At 38.5% G+C, this 19,104-nt stretch overlaps 1 protein-coding gene across 2 annotated transcripts in view; it reads right to left on the bottom strand.

The window, feature by feature from the left end:
- LOC114647017 (myoferlin-like) overlaps positions 1-18,544 on the bottom strand; it is a 156,301-nt gene extending 137,757 nt beyond the window's left edge. For both annotated transcript variants that reach the window (XM_051923754.1, XM_051923755.1), the window contains exons 1-2: positions 18,320-18,544; positions 4,574-4,629 (exon numbers count right to left, since the gene is read on the bottom strand). In XM_051923754.1, the coding sequence (XP_051779714.1) occupies positions 4,574-4,629; positions 18,320-18,407 (144 nt within the window). In that variant the 5' untranslated portion in view covers positions 18,408-18,544. The remainder of the gene's footprint in view (positions 1-4,573; positions 4,630-18,319) is intronic.
- Between the last annotated feature and the right edge of the window lie 560 nt (positions 18,545-19,104).

The following is a 19,104-nucleotide window of genomic DNA, read 5'->3' as shown; positions in this document are numbered from 1 at the left end:
TTATTGGAAGAAAGGATGCAGTGTAAAATATGTTTGCGTTCTGAATTAACAAAACAGTTCTCAAACCGGTTTTATTTAATCAAAATTGCGGGGTGCCAGAGCTTATCCTAGAAGTGCTTGAAGCGGGACAGAGACCTGCACTTGACAGGGTGTTAGTCCATCCCACAACCCACTCTAGCATACCCACAAAGTCATACAGGGCCAATTTGGAATCACCAATTAACCTAAAATACACTTCTTTGAAATGTGGGAGAAAAATCAAAAATCAAACACCACAGAAAAAGTGAATGGACACGGAATTGCAACCAAAAACATTGGCTAATTCACAGATATAGAAAACCGAAGTCTATTCCAACAGACATAAGGCAGGAGTCAACCCAGGACGAGGTTAACAGTCCAGTACAGGGTAATATGGCCAAAAATCCATATCACGATATAATTAAAATTTCTGACATTTTTCGCTAGATACCGGAATGATATATTTGTATATACTTTTTAGACTGAAACATATATTATTAAATAAATGTATTAATATTTAATTGCGCACACAGGCATCCTCATATCTGTAAAAATGTTTGTTAGCAATCTGCTTAGCAAATGGTCTCAGCAGCAGGTGTTCCCCTCTCTGGCTTTAACTGATGAAGCCTCAGTTTCTTTCATTCTCAATAACACAAAATGCTGAGTCAACACAGAAAGAGACATGGTTTCAAATCAGTGGTTTTAAACATGCACACAGTATACTGTATTGTCAGGCCCAATTTAATCCAATGCAGTATTGCAGAGGGTCAGTGCCAGCTCTGACTTGTTAATCAGGTGAACTGCATATCAGTTTGTTTACATGAAAGTTGATACATAAAGACATTACATTTAGAACACAAAAAACATATTCCAGGTTTCCTTTTACATGCACAGATTTATGCATTTATATTACAATGTTATTTTAGGCTTAAATGTTTTTGCAAGTTTTCCACTAATTTTTGGCATTTTCACAAAAATCACTCCTATTAGGAACAGTGGGCTATTTTAGAGTCACAAATCAACCAAACCTACACATCTTTTGTGGTTCAGTGTAGTACTCCTACAAATCATGACCCAACCTGAAACTGTGGGTTAGCAACACTAACCACTGCACCAGGGCTAACTAGAAATCAGTCATTTCCTAATCCATTATCAAGGTCAGGGACATACGTATAATCCCTTAATTAGTTACTTTATCTGTAGTCATTAATATATGAATAACTTATTATAATTCAAATTTGGAAAATAAATAAAAGGTTATTACAGAAAAAACAGGACAGCAGTACTGAACTTTCAGACTGTTTGTTTAAATTGCTGAAATTCAAATCAAATGTGAACAGATCCACAGCAGCCATTGGAAAAAGTGGTTTTAATTGCAAGCATGTCTAAATATTGGTAAGCAGAGATCTTGATTTACATTTCATCTAGCATTTTTTTGTTCATTGAAAGGTCTGAATAATATTTCATTCCAAGCAAATATTTGGGGATACTAAAAAATAGGAGTTGTTTCTTAATAGATTAATGTAGTTAGATTTAAAGTAAACAGAGGGTGAGGTGAGGCATCAATTTGATAACAAAAATAAACACAGATGGGTCAATTTACAAGCAGAAAGAAAAAAGGAAATTATTAGCCCAACACTGTGCATCCAGAGCCAATAGGTAAATTCGACAGAAAGTCTGGGAATTAGTGAGATCCAAAGGAACACTAGACTAAATATTTAGAAGACAAAAAAACTGTTATTTGAATAACTGTGGGAGCATCAATTGACCACAATTGTTTCAAGAATACAGCAAAGGAACAAGCCTCTACTCCTCCTGTTAAGCAACTTACAGAGTATTAAGGAAAAGGCTACAGTAATCTAGTGGTCTATTATAATATAATAGTGTCTTGAATCCTACCATTCTAATGTGGACTACAAAAGGAATGCTAGAACAGTTGGTTCCTGGTGCTAGGGATATGACATACAGTACACTGTATATGTACGTTCCATAATCCAGAAGACAGTAACCCAGAAAAACAGCTAGGACTTCAGCCTGACTCCAACCACTGGCACCCTTTAGACAGCTCCCAAAATACCCTGAGGACTGTCTTTCAATCAAATGAAAGCAACTAAACTTCCCTAATCGCAAACACTGTATACCGTGTGCTTGTGAAAATCCTTACCATCCATGACTTTTCACAATAAATTATTAGAATTTCAGGAATGTTTTCAGAAATATTAAAATTAGTTTTATTGTTATTTTTGTCAATGTTTTAAATCTGCACTAACATTCATATTTTGTGATATTTTGGTCATGGGTGACACCAATTTATTTTTGATTTCCAGGAACAGTGTTGTAGATCACAAGAATACATCACATGACTTCTAACTTCATTATCTTATATATAAACGTCTATGCGTGGACATGTGTGTGTCTGTCTGTCGACCCAGAAGTGTGAGGCAGCCTGGAAGTGCAAGGCTACAGCATGTAGCACAAAGAGCCAGAAAGGCGGCCCCAAGTTAACGAATTGGATGAAGAAAGACGTTTGAGGCTACAGCATGAAGCTGAAAGAAAGCAACTCTGTCACCAAAGTGAAACTGTCGAGGAAAGACAAACGACAGAGAAACTCGCTTAGCCACTGATAAATAAGGGGGGACAGCACGTCCGCAAAACGAAACCACTGACTCTGCATTTCTATTATTTTTCTGACGATTTCAATAGTTTATGTTAGGACTTCAGCTTTGCTACCGCAACCTTTGACTTATGGATTACATTTTGGTTTGATGCTGGTGTCATTGACAATCTTTATGGCCCTTTGGCTTTGATTAACACCTCTTCCATTGATTCACCCCTAATGGGTCGGTTTATCTCTCAGTTGCTCTTATTAAAAAACTAGGCAGTTCCCACCTTTGCTATAATACAAGGTGAGGCATAAAGATCTCTCACATTTCAAGGGAGAACTGTGTGGGCTGTAGTGGTGGTAGAGAGGTGGGATAGGTCTCATTCAGTAGGTTAGGTGCTGCCGTTTTCAGTACCCATCATGAGCTGGACCAGTGAACATTGGGGCTTTGTTGTTTAAGCATATTATGAGAACAACCATTCTGTGATAGTGACGCAGAGAGCGTTCCGTACATGCTTCACGCTCGGTCGGAACGCATCTGTACCAGATTGGAAAACAAATTTGCTATAGATTTCTAACCATTGGGCAACTGGGTCCACACTGAAAAGAAAATCACCTGGCAGACCTAGGACTGTTAGAACGCCAGAATATGTGGAAGTAGTAAGAGCATCCATTCAGCAATCGCCAAGGCATTCTTGTTCGTAAGCATGCCATGGCACTGGGGATATCAAGTTGGGGCTTGAGGAGGATTCTGCATCCTTACAAAATGATGTTGGCTTAAGGATTAAGTGAGAGAGATCATGCCAGCTGCAGAGGGCCAAGTGTGGAAATTCTTGAACAGGTTCCCGCTGCAGGTGTTCTTCTGAGTAGCGATGAGGCTCACTTCCATATCAGTGGAGCCATAAGCAAGCAGAATTTTCGCTACTGTGCTGAACATAATCCTCATGAACGACCACTTCACTCTCTTCGCATACTGTTTGGTGTGCAGTTGTCGACTTTGGTGTGATCAGCCTGTACTTTTTTGAGGAAGGTGGTGCAACAATAACTGTGACCTCCAACGGGTATGTTGAAATGTTGGAGACCTTTCTGTGCTGCAGACTGGACGATGTGGATACAGAACACGTGTGGTTTCAACAGCTTACACAGCATGACATTTGCTCAGAGTGTTGAGGGAAATGTTCCCTAGGCATTTGATCTCTTTAAGGGGAGACATGGGGTGGCTGGCACGATCACCAGATTTAAGCCTGTGTGACTTTTTCTTTTGGGGAACCTAAAGGAAAAGGTTTTCAAACATTGTCCTCAATCTCTTGACGATTTGAAGGAAAGGATCAGACAGGAAATTGACGCCATTCCGCCTGAGATGACCCGGAGAACGATGGACAACTTCCGGGAACGTCTTCAGCAATGTATTGCCAACAACGGCCACCATTTATCTGATATATTTAAAACCCATTAAAACAAAACTGTTTTTTATGTATTTTTCAGAATATATACAGTTTTTTAGATAGCTTTGTTAATTTTTTATACCCCTTCAGAATGTGGGAGATCTTTATGCCCCACCATGTATAAATGTATTTTTCTATGGGGGACACGGGGCCTTAGTCCTCCTTTATCTTATTTGTTTTTATTCACAACAGGCTTAAATGTGCAGTGTGACCAGAAACTACCAGGCAGCAATGTTCTTTGGTGATTAAGGTAGTTTGGGAGGTAACCTATGCTGAATCCTAAATTGGAGGATAAACGTAGAGGCCATAAGCACACGTAAAAATGCTCAATCATGGCACAAGCTAAGGTATTTTTTTGTTGTTTTACTATTTTAAACTCCCTCTGATGTCCTTCTGCCTAATATGTTTAAGCTGGATATATACAGTATATATCCGTAAGTCACTGGACAATCCAGGACTAATGTGTAAGACCATTGTTTTAAGTTACCTATTAAGTTAAAAAACATACCTCATTCCAGACAGGATTCAGTTCGCTGTCGATGTGCTTCGTTTTCTTCTTTTCATCTGAAAAACATTTTTTTACAATCATAAACTTTTCAGAAGACTCACTTAATAACTTCAAAAAGTTATCTTATACTCCTGTTCTTTACTACAGATACCCATCTAACATCCCATTTGCCAAATAATCAATCAACCTTCTCCCAAAGAGACTAAAAAGGACAAATCTCCAGTTACTTATGAGATGTGTTAATTCTTTGTGGATAAAAAGTGTTTATTTGGAGACTAATTGTGGAATTCACTCTATGATATCCTTAAGACCTGGGTAACAATCACATACATCAGTTTGCTTCACATACTTAGAAATCTGATCTGCTTACACCATACAGTATGTAAGAGACAACCATGCTATAGGAAAGAAGACAGGCAAGGCCAAATGTCATTCTAAAAATTCCAACCAACCAGAGAACTCGAGCATCATGAATCTCATACATCATGAGGACTGACAAACTGGTTCAGAATAGCATTTCTAAACCAAAAATATCATTATATAGTCACAGGAACTGCATCAAGCACAGACACAGGCAACCATTCACTAAAATTAAAAAAGAATAGCAAATAAAAAATAAAGTATGAAAAGAATAAAGTGTTTCTTGTTAATAAAGGACACTGCAGAAGGAAAGTTGCAAATATTCATATTTTTTAAGCACTGAATTGAAATAGGCAGCAAAAATCCATGGCTTGAATACCAGATACTTAAGATTCTGAAGTAACTACTTGGTGTTTTAGTGCAGTTGGTTTTATTGGTCATCCTGAATGAAGATGTAGCCTGGCCTACAAAGTGGTTATGGCTGCATGGCTTTGGGCATGTCAAGACTGTGAGCATCAAGATTCTCAAGGAACACGTCAAGATTGTAAACATCAAGATTCTCATGGGAGACCTTTGAGGTGTGTTTTGTATTAATGAGGGAAAAGAAACTTAAATCATAGCAAAAATAGAACAGGAATAGGATAATCTCACACATTAAAGGGTCCATTTTCACCTTAAAGGGCAAACCCAACAGCCAACTGACTGGGTGTTTAAGAATAAAATGATGCCTAACAAAATTATATGACCAGACACTTGGAAATCCATTGCAGTGCCTCTACATTAAGAAAACTTAATCCAGAGGATTGAGGAGTGATTCCCCAAGATAAAAGTCCATCCAGTGCCAGGTGAAGAGAAGGTAATGTGAAAACAAATATTCTGTTGCTTCATAAGAGCGTTGGATACTAGTAATAAAGAGCTGCCCTCAGCTGACATTCTGGCATGGCCAATTTGAGGACAAACAATAGCAAAGCCTGACCTGACTGTGGAAAGAAAGCAAAAACCAAAGAAAAAAAAGCCACAAATCCAGTTTGGTAATACTACCAATGCCTGCTATGACCTGACCCTCTTCTACATAAGACCCACAGCCCAATATGTTGCAAGTAAAATAACCAAAGATGCCCCTTAGGCTTGTTACAGCCTTTTGCTGCTAGCAGTAAACTGTCTACCATTGTGAAGCTAGATACCACTTCTCTTCACCTTCTAGCTATCTCTCTTTGTGACAGTTGTTGCAGTACTTAATCATTTTCAATATGAAGACACTCTAAGTCTCTCCTTTCTGTTTCCATCTCAAGTGAGCTGAATTTTTCCTTTCCAGGGAAAAAGAAAAAAATACATTCAAATGATTTGCCCTATTACAGTTTCAGAAACTAGAATTTCACGATTGACCACAAATTCACATCCTAAGAATTTTATGAAATGCCTACATCACTAGACAGCTGTACTGCATGTATCCCTTTTTCTCTAGCTACAGAATTTTATGCCTATTACTCAAAATTAGCCATGAATTTATGAGTAATGCATTTAAAAATATAATCTTGTGTGACATACTGGTTAGATCACAGTGTGTTTTGTTTGCATGTTCTACTTGTATTTGTATGCCTTTTCCCAAAGATGTGCAGGTTAGAACAATTAAGGACATTAAAGTGGTCTGGTGGAAGTGAGTGTGGGTATGTGATGGACTCATGCGCTATGTAGCAATGGCGAACTCCTGTCAAGGTAGACACAAAATCTCTGAAAGTCTGCACTATTCAAAATGGGCAAAGAAAACAGATTTGGAATCTTCTGCCCTATTAAATCATGGCTTCCATTAAATATGACTTCTTCTACTGGTGTTGTCACTCTGCACGAGATACGGATGAGATCTGTGCCTTTGAAGTTCTTAGGAACTTGCTGCAACATGTGAAACGACTAGAGAGCAGGTTCTACTAGTTTGGGAGTTACTTCATTTCAATTAAATGTTTAATGCACATGCAGTAGTGTATAAAAGGAAAAAACATACACACTTTAACAAGGAAAAGAAACAAAAACAAGTAATCTGCAATTTCTACTTACTATCCTACTGGACCTCACAAAATGCTGAAGGAAAACCAACATGCCCTGGACACCAGGAAGCCATAATCATCCGTACAGTTTACTTAATTATTTATTCCCAGGCCTTTCAACCACCAGAATTTCTGAGCTACCTTCTCACCCCTCCCATTGCTACCAGGGTTGACAGCTCCCCCTGTGCCTGAACTGGCTTTTAAGTTTAGAAAATGAACAGATGGATGAACAATAGTACTTTGCATTTGAAGAAACAACAAACGGAAGTGTGGCCTAGTGGTTAAGGAAATGGTCTATAAACAGCAAGTTCAATCCCTATCACATAACTTCATGTGTAAACAAGCTAATTGTTCATATCTCACTTACTTATAATTTCTTTCAGTACAAATGGCCATGAAAAAAAAACCTGAAGAAGAAAACATAAGAAATTTGACAAACAATATGAGACCATTCAGTCCATCAGGCACATTTGTTTAGCTAACAGATGAGCTGTCCCAATATTTCATCTAGGAGTTAAAGGATAGGAAAAAGGACTTCTAGTACAGTCAAGTGCACCAAGGGAAGGCAGCTGAACATTCATGCTACTGGCACTCTCTGCATAGAAGCAATGAGCTAGAAAGAAAGAAAGAAAGAAAGAAAGAAAGAAAGAAAGAAAGAAAGAAAGAAAGAAAGAAAGAAAGAAAGAAAGAAAGAAAGAAAGAAAGAAAGATGTTTTGCAAAGAAGACAGGACCAGTTTATCTCCAAATCCGCAAGCAGTAAGAATTCAACACAAACTCTGCAGTGGATAAACAAGCAAAAAATAAGCTGCAAAGAAACACCATCTACATCCTAAAAACAAAGGCAAAGGAGGCTATAGTGAAGTGTTTCCCAACCTCAGTCCTGGGGATTCACTGTGGCTGCAGGTTTTTGTTCCAACTGGATTCCTAATCAGTGACAACACCTGATAACACCTCATCTCATTTAATTAGTTGGTATTGTTTTTCTTTTATTCTACATTCAGAAAAACACAGCAGCATGATTTTTACATTTATAAGACATTTAGAAATATTTCTGCTTTTGCTATAGATTTAAATGCTTAACTCTCTTTTGTTAATTTCAGTATATTTTGCCCCTTCTCTGTGCAGTTTTTCCCCTTCATTGTATCTTATTAATGACAATTAAAAACGAGCAGAGCAGACACCCAGGCAAACAATACTGAATCATAAAAGGCTGCAACTACTTTGAGCATCAAACCCACTAACTAGTAAATAATGGATGAATTAAACAATTAGAAAAGTAGAATGAAAATCAAGATGAAAATATAGTTAAAAAGAAAAAAATACATTATTCCCATACAACTGTTTGGTACATTTTAATATATACTTTTTTTTTTAACCAAACTTAGTTTTCTAATTTCTATATTGTTCCCAAAACACAGAACTTGGGAAATACATCACTTAATTAGCCCAGGAGTCCAATTAAAAACAGAAAAACAGAAGCTGGTTGGAACAAAAATCTACAGTCACAGTGTGCCCCCAGGACCGAGGTTGAGAAGCACTGCTATAGAGCTTAGGGGTGGGAATTCTAGAGAACTTCTACCACTACAATATTGAAAGTATCCTGACCGGATGCATCACAATGTAGTTTAGTCAGGATCGCAAGCTCCTCCAAAAGACTGTCCATACTGCTTCTAAAATCATTGGGGCTGACCAGACATATGAGGAGGGCTGAATCCATCATCACTGATAGCAGCCATCTAGCATATCGCCAGTTTTCATTTCTGCCTTCTGGCAAGTGCTTCCCGAGCTTCACCACATGCTCCACCCAATTTAGGGACAACTTCATCCCAATGCCAAAAGGTCACTGAATACTCGATAACCTAATCTTACCTGGTCTGCACTGCATCTACCTGTTGGTGTATGTGCAATTCTACTATATGTTACATGTTTACTGCCATCTACATTTTTCCCTCCACTTCTTAATCTATATCTCTTTACAGTTCTGTTTTGCACTATGTACATTAGGCCATTCATCTGATACTCTTATTTATACATCATCTTATTGTCTTACTGCATGTATATATTTCCTTGCTCTCCATTCCCTCCTGCAACGGTGGTAAAAGAATTTCACAATGCTTTTGCAGGTATGTGACAATAAAGATTTAATCTAATTACAGCATGAGTGCAACAGTGAAAAAAGATATTAGGAATGCTAAAAGGCAATTAGAGAGAAATATAGTAATTTAGTAGTAGCAGAAAGTTCAGTATGTTTTTCTATTCAGTATGAATAGAAAAAACAGCATTTTTCTTATGTTTTTCCATACAGAGTAGCAGTTACAGGGACTACCAAGTCATTTGGAAATTGTAATGCTGCTCAGTTTAACAAAGACAAAATCAAACAAACTGTCAGGACCAGAGGTTAGTGTGTACATATATAAACCTTTCACAGATACTAAAAAAACATCCCTACATGCTGGAAGGCTGGCAAGTGTTATCTCAATATACAAAAGATTGAGCCTATCCAGTTAAATATAGGCTAGTAAGCTTAACATGCATCACGAGTAATTTGATGCAAGGCAATATTAAGAAAAGCACTGAGCAATAACATGTAAAGAACGGGTATATAAATGAAAGATCAGCATGGATTAAGATGGGGGGGGGGGGGTCGTGCTTCACTAATATAGTGATATTCTATTAGGAGGCAATAAAAGCCTAGATTAAAGAGATAAATATATTATTTTTTTTATCATAATCTTCAGAAAGCTTTTGATAAGGTCCAACATGATCAAAGTCAAGTTTTAAAACACAGCATGTAAGGGGATGCAAAACTGGCCTGAAAACTTCTTCTGCATTAGATAGATAGATAGATAGATAGATAGATAGATAGATAGATAGATAGATAGATAGATAGATAGATAGATAGATAGATAGATGGATAGATGGATAGATGGATAAATAGATAGATAGATAGATACTTTATTAATCCCAAGGGGAAATTCACACTAGATGAATTAGGTGCTCACGCATTAGGTGATTATAAAACAAATGTCTCCCAGGGATTAGTGCTGAGCCGCTGTTCTTTTCAATATGATTAAATACAAATAAGAACATAAACAACAAAATGGTTAAGTTTGCAGATGACACCAAACTAGGTGTAATGGCAGATAATCTAGAATCAGACAAATTATTACAGATGATCTGGTACCAAAAAACAAACTTGGGTGGATTGCTGGCAGATAAAAGTTAATGTAAATATATGTAAAGCGTTACATGCAGGAAGTAGGAATGTTAAATTTGAATACATAATAAGTGGTCCGAAACTTGAAAGTTCATCTTATTAGAAGTGTCGAGGAGATAAAATGCAAACTAAAAAAAGAAACTCTGTGATTCCAACCATATGCAGACCACCATTCAGGGAAGCAATGAAATGCGACCAACTAAGAAGTAAGGTAGACGCGCCTTAAAACAAACACAATCCCGCCGATGCTTTATTTGTTTCCATATTCTCACAATACCACAGGGTGTCTTACTCTCTAAGAATCTCCTTTCCAATGTCACTTTTTCACTACAGGATCATAATGACATAATCATAATTTCTGTTAAGTGTCTATGAGTTTTTAAATAAACTACCTTTCACAGGGTGAACTATGAGAAAATTAGACAGAAAGCAAATATTACTATTGCAAAATGCAACTGAATATACATAATTGCACAACATAGTAAAAATGTCTGGGAGCACAACAGCTGCCTTATAACTCCAGGAACCTGGCCTAGTCATTCTGTGGTGGTTTTGGACATTCTCCTCATGTCTTATTTCTGTTTTCCACCCTCCTTCCACAGATGTGTGTATTACATTGGATGGAGGGCTACAGTAGACTGGCATTCTATCTACGGCCAATTCCTGATTCATGTCTGATGCAGCCAGAAAAGGCTACAGCTCTCTATAACCCTCAAAACAGATAAAGCACATTCTGTATATGGATGGATAGATGCATGAATTAAAAAGATTACGACATGATCAACTACTACTGCATCAAAAAGTTGACTACAACCACCAATAAAACAACATTACAAATACAGCCAGCGAGAAGAATTCTAGTAAATCAGACCTTAAAGTCCTAAGGGACAATACATCTAAAACTGAAGGAGAAAAAATGCAAGTAGGGCACAATAGAAGGAAATGTAGTTGGAGAAATGAAACATCAGTTGTTAAAAAAAATAAACAAGCACTGTAGCACTGAGACTGCTCAAAAACCATAAGACTGCAGGTTCAATCCCAATCTTGACATACTGTGTGATCCTTAGCAAGTCACTCAATTTGCCTGCATATTAAATGAAAAAAATACAAGTGAGCAGTTACAATGCAGATCTGTACTTGTTAAAAGGGGACTGGCAAGGCGTTGCAATCTAAAATAAATTAAGTCTGTTCTAACACAGCAATGAGCACCTGGATCTCAAGTTTGGCTATCACATTCATACAACTGAAAATTGTCTCAGAGTCAAACAAGCACTGTAGAAAAAATAAAGCTGTGAGATTTCATGCCTACATTGTGAACAGGTGCTGTCAGACATTTTTAGCAGGAATATGGGTACTAAAGATGACTCTAAAATGGACCTGGAGCCATTCAGCTTGTGTCAACTAACAGATATTATGCTTGCAGATATGAATGTGTGTCAGCAATCCTGTCAAATAAGTCTGTAAGTCTGTCAGTGTTTGAAAAGAGGAAGCCATACAAAAAAACAAGGGCAGGTAAATCACATAAGGCATGTCACCTACCAAATGGCAGATAATTTTGTACAATGGTGATACATAAAAAAATGAACAATTTATGATAAAATAAAAAGCTGATATATTTCAATTAATGATACAAAATATACTTCACGTTGGAAAGCCAGTAATGTAATAGAATACACAAATAACCTGGCACCTGCATAGTGTTTTTATTTTATTTTGAGAGCTGCTGACAACTAAAAAGTCAATTATGTTTATTGCTTACTTTATACTATTTATTTTCTTTACCTTTCACTATAAAGAATTTTAACAATCCACATTATTTTATATATCAATGAGTTCACAAGCATGAACATTTTAGTTACAACTTGCTGAGCAACTCCAAAGCTGGGCTGGGCAGCAGTGATTCATTCCTCCTTTGGAAGATTTAGCCCCAGGTAAATTTCTTTTTGTATTTGTTGCAGCAGTGGTGCAGTAATTAAACGTCTAAGGAGGAGGTCAAGCTCCTAAAGTGACTGGAAAGCTAGAGTGGGAGGTGAACTGCTTCACAACTGTTGTGACTCACCACCCACGTAATAAGGATGTGCGGATTTACAGCCCTGGGATCGGACTGTTGGATTTCAAGGTGGTGCAGATAGACACTTGTACAGTAAATATTGATTAAAACAAGATGACAGCATTTGTGTTAGTTAGTGAATTCAGATTTGCTTCTAGAAGACTGGAAAGAATCAATCATTTTTTGGGTTTGAGAGTGTCATTTTACAAAATTTGGATATCTTCAGATAGCCGGTGTAGCCAAGGCATTACATTTTAAGCCCCAAAAGCTGTCTGTGATTCTGTGTACCTATCAAGTCACTCAGGCTGCTATTGTGAAAAAATCTGTACTGTACCTTTAATTGTTAAGTTCTTTTGATAAATCCATCAGTGAAATAAATGAATAACTAGCAGGGGTACATTGCATTGCCTAGGTTGAGAAAACCAACTAGCACTGTCCAGGGTGGGGACACCAATTAAATTTCTGAACGAAGTAAAGCCTTTGGTGTCCCCCTGTATAAATGGTGAAACTGTGCAAAATGTGGTGGAGATTATAGTCAATGGTGTGGATTTGCACACCAGACAAACAGAAACAGGGGTATCTGGCGCTGTAAAAGGGGGCACCAGGCACATAATGGAATGAAGCATAGCCTGTGGTCATCCCCTATACAACAACAGCAATGTATTTCTTGTACAGCCGAAAATCACACAAGAAATTCCTCAATGGGTTTTAACACATTAGTACTGCCCGGGGGGAGGTGGCACTAAATGCAAAAATGACTGCCCGAACCAAGTACATAATGGAATGAAGCATACCCTCTGGCGTTACCCTGTACAAATGGGTAGCCTGTGTAAAATTTGGTGGTGATAATGGTCAATGGTGTATATTTGCAAACTAGACAAACAGAAACAGGGGTATCTGGCACTGCCAGGAGTCCACCAAGTACAAAAATGATTACCCAGGGGGGAACCAATTACATAATGGACAGAAGCATACCGTCTGGTGTTCCCCTGTACAAATGGGGAATCTGCATAAAAACTGGCAGAGATACAGTCAAAGGTGTGGACTTACATATGAGATAAACAGAAGCAGAGGTATCTGGTGCTGCCCAAGGGGGCAGCAAGTATATATTAGAACAAAACATAAACTGCGCTCTTCTCCCATACAAATTAGTAAATACAAAATACACATTCATCTTTATACATTAAATATTATTTATGTTCCAGAAATAAAACTCAAAACCTTATTTAGGCAGACATGTTTATCAGTTTTGTTCTATGCAGATCATTTTTGCCAGTTCCAGTACAAAGTCTTGTTTTAACTTTATGTCCGAGTGAGGCCTGAGTTTGTAACACAACAAAGTGTGCAGCGTTGAATTATGCTTTAATCTTTATTTTAACAGCATGCGCAAATCACCTCCACCCACCTAATGAACAAATATTTAAGTATTTTTATTATTATATTTATTATAAGAGACCCCAACTTCCACATCATGTGTTTAAGAATTGTCAGCATTTTAATTACATATTACTTTATATGAATAGTCAAACCTACAAGCAGAAATTGTCCTTACAAAATGTATTCAAGGAGGACTTGCCAATAAAGGGAGGAAATAAACTGACCATTGCCCTCTCCTGAATAAATGGTCTTTCCATTGTGAAGACTACATAACAGAACACTTAAATAAATAAATAAAGTATATGAAAAGACAAGCAGGCTTATATGTTTCCCCTTTACTAGGGATGGGATACTTTTCTGGGCAAAAGAGAGTATTAAAAAAGCAATATAACTATTGCGTTACACTGTACTCTTTCACTTTCTAAAAATTCAGTTAAGTAAGTGAATAAAATAAAGAGCTGCTGGGTCAATCATATCAGAAAACTGAACGATTTACCTCAGTTTAAATGTATTTTTGAGCTTCATACTAGGAAGCTTCCCCCACCCCTTACACACTTTTGCTTTATGTGGCAACTGAAGTAAAGGTGTGGTACATGGGAACAATGCATTCTCAGACAACTTGTGTTCACTTCAGCACAGCCCTCTATGCCTGGGCAGGTCCTGCACACATTCCTGCATTTGCTGAGCACTCACAATTACTGCAGGTGTGGTGGGCCTGATGTGGAGACTGGATGACCTCTAAGAGAAACCGACAGTGGGTTAAAAAAAAAAAGAGAGAGAGTGACGCCGACCTGACAAGGTTGTTCAAACCCAATCTTTCAATCACAGTGTTTCTTTAATATAGCATTAACACAGTGATCAGCACTGAGGCCTCCGAGCTTCAAGAAGCTGGGCTGAAATTGTCAGCCTGGTCATATTGTGGGTGGCATTTGTGTGTTCTCCAGTGTCTCCTGGGAAAATAAGCATTTTACTCCATGTCTTAAAAAAGTGCAGGATTGGTGAACCGAAACTAAACATCTGAGGTGTGTGCATAAGTGGGCCCTGTAATGGATGGGAAACCCTGGACAATGCAGGTACAGATGTTTTGTTAAACCATACCCACTGCTTTCACTATTGCTTATTGTACTTAATAACTACCCATGAACACTGGAAATTGACAGAAAAACTGCTGGCGACACTGTTGGACCCTGTTATCTTTACTAAGACAGATGACAGGTATGAATATAAGAAACTTCACAAACGAGAGGAGGCCATTCTGTCTATCAAGCTCAACATAGCAGTTAAACTGTCTAAATTCTACACGGCTCGGTAGTTTGCTCCAGATTCCCATAACTTTTTGCTTTAAAAAAAGTGCTTTCTGCCTCCATTCCTAAATGTACTCTCCCTTAATTTCCACTGGTGTCCACAAGTATGTGATTCACCGTTAAGTTGAAAGAATTCTGCTGGATCTACTTTATCAACGCCTTGCAGTATTTTGAAAAATCAGGATTAGGTCTCCACACAGTCTCCTCTGCTCAAAACTAAACAGGTTTAATTCTCTGAGTCTGTCAGAGTGCTGCTATGTCTTTCTTGTAGTATGCCGACCAGAATTGCACACAATACTCCAGATGCCGTTTCACTAGTGCACTATACAGGTGCTGGTCATAAAATTAGAATATCATGACAAAGTTGATTTATTTCAGTAATTCCATTCAAAAAGTGAAACTTGTATATTAGATCCATTCATTACACACAGACTGATGTATTTCAAATGTTTATTTCTTTTAATGTTGATGATTATAACTGACAACTAATGAAAGTCCCAAATTCAGTATCTCGGAAAATTTAAATATTGTGAAAAGGTTCAATATTGAAGACACCTGGTGCCACACTCTAATCAGCTAATTAACTCAAAACACCTGCAAAAGCCTTTAAATGGTCTCTCAGTCTAGTTCTGTAGGCTACACAATCATGGGGAAGACTGCTGACTTGACAATTGTCCAAAAGACGACCACTGACACCTTGCACAAGGAGGGCAAGACACAAAAGGTCATTGCTAAAGAGGCTGGCTGTTCACAGAGCTCTGTGTCCAAGCACATTAATAGAGAGGCGAAGGGAAGGACAAGATGTGGTAGAAAAAAGTGTACAAGCAATAGGGATAATCGCACCCTGGAGAGGATTGTGAAACAAAACCCATTCTAAAATGTGGGGGAGATTCACAAAGAGTGGACTGCAGCTGGAGTCAGTGCTTCAAGAACCACCACGCACAGACGTATGTAAGACATGGGTTTCAGCTGTAGCATTCCTTGTGTCAAGCCACTCTTGAACAAGAGACAGTGTCAGAAGTGTCTCGCCTAGGCTAAAGACAAAAAGGACTGGACTGCTGCTTTCTGATGAAAGTAAATTTTGCATTTCCTTTGGAAATCAAGGTCCCAGAGTCTGGAGGAAGAGAGGAGAGGCACAGAATCCACGTTGTGTGAGGTCCAGTGCAAAGTTTCCACAGTCAGTGATAGTTTGGGGTGCCATGTCATCTGCTGGTGTTGATTCATTGTGTTTTCTGAGGTCCAAGGTCAACGCAGCCATCTACCAGGAAGTTTTAGAGCACTTCATGCTTCTTGCTGCTGACGAACTTTATAGAGATGCAGATTTCATTTTCCAACAGGACCTGGCACCTGCACACAGTGCCAAATCTACCAGTACCTGGTTTAAGGACCATGGTATCCCTGTTCTTGATTGGCCAGCAAACTCGCCTGACCTTAACCCCATAGAAAATCTATGGGGTATTGTGAAGAGGAAGATGCAATACACCAGACCCAACAATTCAGAAGAGCTGAAGGCCACTATCAGAGCAACATGGGCTCTCATAATACCTGAGCAGTGCCACAGACTGATCGACTCCATGCCATGCCGCATTGCTGCAGTAATCCAGGCCAAAGGAGCCCCAACTAAATATTGAGTGCCGTACATGCTCATACTTTTCATGTTCATACCTTTCAGTTGGCCAACATTTCTAAAAATCCTTTTTTTGCATTGGTCTTAATTGATATTCTAATTTTCCGAGATACTGAATTTGGGACTTTCATTAGTTGTCAGTTATAATCATCAACATTAAAAGAAATAAACATTTGAAATACATCAGTCTGTATGTAATGAGTGAATCTAATATACAAGTTTCACTTTTTGAATGGAATTACTGAAATAAATCAACTTTGTCATGATATTCTAATTTTATGACCAGCACCTATATAGTCTGATGCTTCAGAAGCCATGATTCTGTTTTTCTTCTTGAAAATGTTATACTAATGATAGACTAACTCAAGTCTTTCACTTTGGCATGTAAAAGCTTTGTCCTTTACAAAGTGCTGACAAAAAACGGAGGCTTTTTACACCTGACTCTCACCATACGACATACAGTAGCTAGCAAACTGTACACTGCCTCACATAATCTGATGGGAGCCGACTTGCAGGCCATCAATCAAGTTTCATCAAGCTTTCATAATCTGGATCAGCACAACTCTGCTCAGGATAAGCAGATTTTAAGGAAGGGTGGATGGATAACCCCTTTAAATAAGTCTTTATGGTAGTTTTGCAAATTATATCAGGTTAACACAACATCTACTACTTCCATCTGTTATTTGACATTCCTATGCAGTCCAGGATTCCTGTTCTTGTCTCTGCAACACTGGGTGCAAACAGGGAACGAGTCTTGGATGGGGTGCCGTTCTATTGCACTCCATTCACATTCCTATAATCAGAGTCACTGCATTATACTTCTCATTCCATGGCGTCTATTAATTTTTTGGCAGTATGAAGAGGCCAAGAACTTCCTCCTTTGGCCTAAAACGGTCATCAGCTTATGAGGAAACGGGGCTTTCTGAAGTGCAGATTGTACTTGACAGCTCTCCACTAACATGGGAAAAAGGCAGAATGACACTGTGTTCCTTTGCCCTACTTATATTATTGCAGGAAATATATGTTATTATGTGATAAATGAAACAAACAATGCAGAATTGACTTTATGTTAGCTCTGATCCCACAATAGAAAAGCAACAAATTGAAAAAACATATGCAGTAGCCTCTTGTCTGAAAGGTAATAACAGAAAAGGACAAGACCAAAGTCCATTAAATCTCGAGGTGTATTTATCATAATGAAACCCCAACGCTTTCTCCATTACTCTCACATTTTAGCACAAACATCTGCACATTAATTACCACAAATAGCACAACTAAAAAATATTTGAAGAGCTGTGAAGGCAGCAAGTCTGGATGTGTTTGTAACAATTAACTGGCTTCATTCCAGGACTTTATGGTGTCTTATTTTCCTAGCAGAACAGCCCCTCTCCAGGGCCCAATAAACGTTGGGTGTACACAGTAAACGCCTGCCAGTTAGTTTTGTGTGCCACCTTCTCCAGGATCCAGTATGCCCATTTAATTATGAATACAGCTAGCCACCGAACTTTTAATATGAGCCATATTTCCCCCATATCAAATTATGCCACATGCAATGGAAAATTGCGCACGATAAACGATGCGTGTACAACGTAACAAGGGCAAACGCGATTAGCTTTCCCATTACAAACTAAAAAAGCAACATTTAATTAAAGCTGTTAAACGGTTGTTATCTATATTTGAGTCAATACCTTTAAATGCATTTCTTTCCTCTGGACTACGTGCACCGTTTAATCTGTTAAGTAAGTGATTTTACAAAAGTTTTACTTACCCTTGAAAATGATGGAAGCGACAGGATCGGGTTTTCCGAGTTTAGTTTTAGGAAGGTTGCTTGCCGATTCTACCACAACTTTCAACATGATGGCAACGTGGAACTGATTTCTACTTTTTAACTGGAAAAACAGACAAGGAAAGAAAGCAAAGGGGAAAAGCCGCAGCGAATGAGCGCATACTCCGCTAGGAGCGACTCGTAACCTTCAGCGAGCCGCGCACGCGAAAAGAGGAAACGCCTGATTGTGAACAATTTTGGGAGGCGGAGGGAGGAACCTCGGGCTGGGTTACTCAGCACCTGCAACCGCCCCGACGCCCCTAGGAGGTAGGAAAGACAAGCGGCCGTCGGTTACATTGACTCGATCCGTTGGTTTTTAATATAGCGCCCTTCGGAATCGACACGGGACATAAGTATAAATAACAGCAGTAAAGAAAAGGAAAATATACGCCACTTCCACCAACGCGATCGAGGACAACTGAATTGAAACACGCTTTCGTGGTCGCTGCAGCTGTACTGCTTTTGTATGGCTTTATTTTAACACAGAAACTGCTGCCAGTGTTAAATTGTAAATATCAAGGTGAGCAAACTGTCTGCACTCTGCTTAAAAGCATCGCGATTTGCGCTCCGGATTCGTGACTCGGGGTATTAAAACGCCACCATGTGCTAAGAAAGCGTAACACAATTCGTATCCATTCACTCATTCATTTTTCATCCGTCCGTTTTCTGAACAGACATTACTGGATGACGCAACGCAAAGGGATCGGATCAGTTTAGAGCTGGAAACT

The sequence above is a fragment of the Erpetoichthys calabaricus genome, chromosome 2, assembly GCF_900747795.2.
Source record: "Erpetoichthys calabaricus chromosome 2, fErpCal1.3, whole genome shotgun sequence".
NCBI classification, from domain to species: Eukaryota; Metazoa; Chordata; class Cladistia; order Polypteriformes; family Polypteridae; genus Erpetoichthys; species Erpetoichthys calabaricus.
The sequence above is the reverse complement of the archived record's forward strand: the minus strand, read 5'-3'. Positions and strand labels throughout refer to the sequence as shown.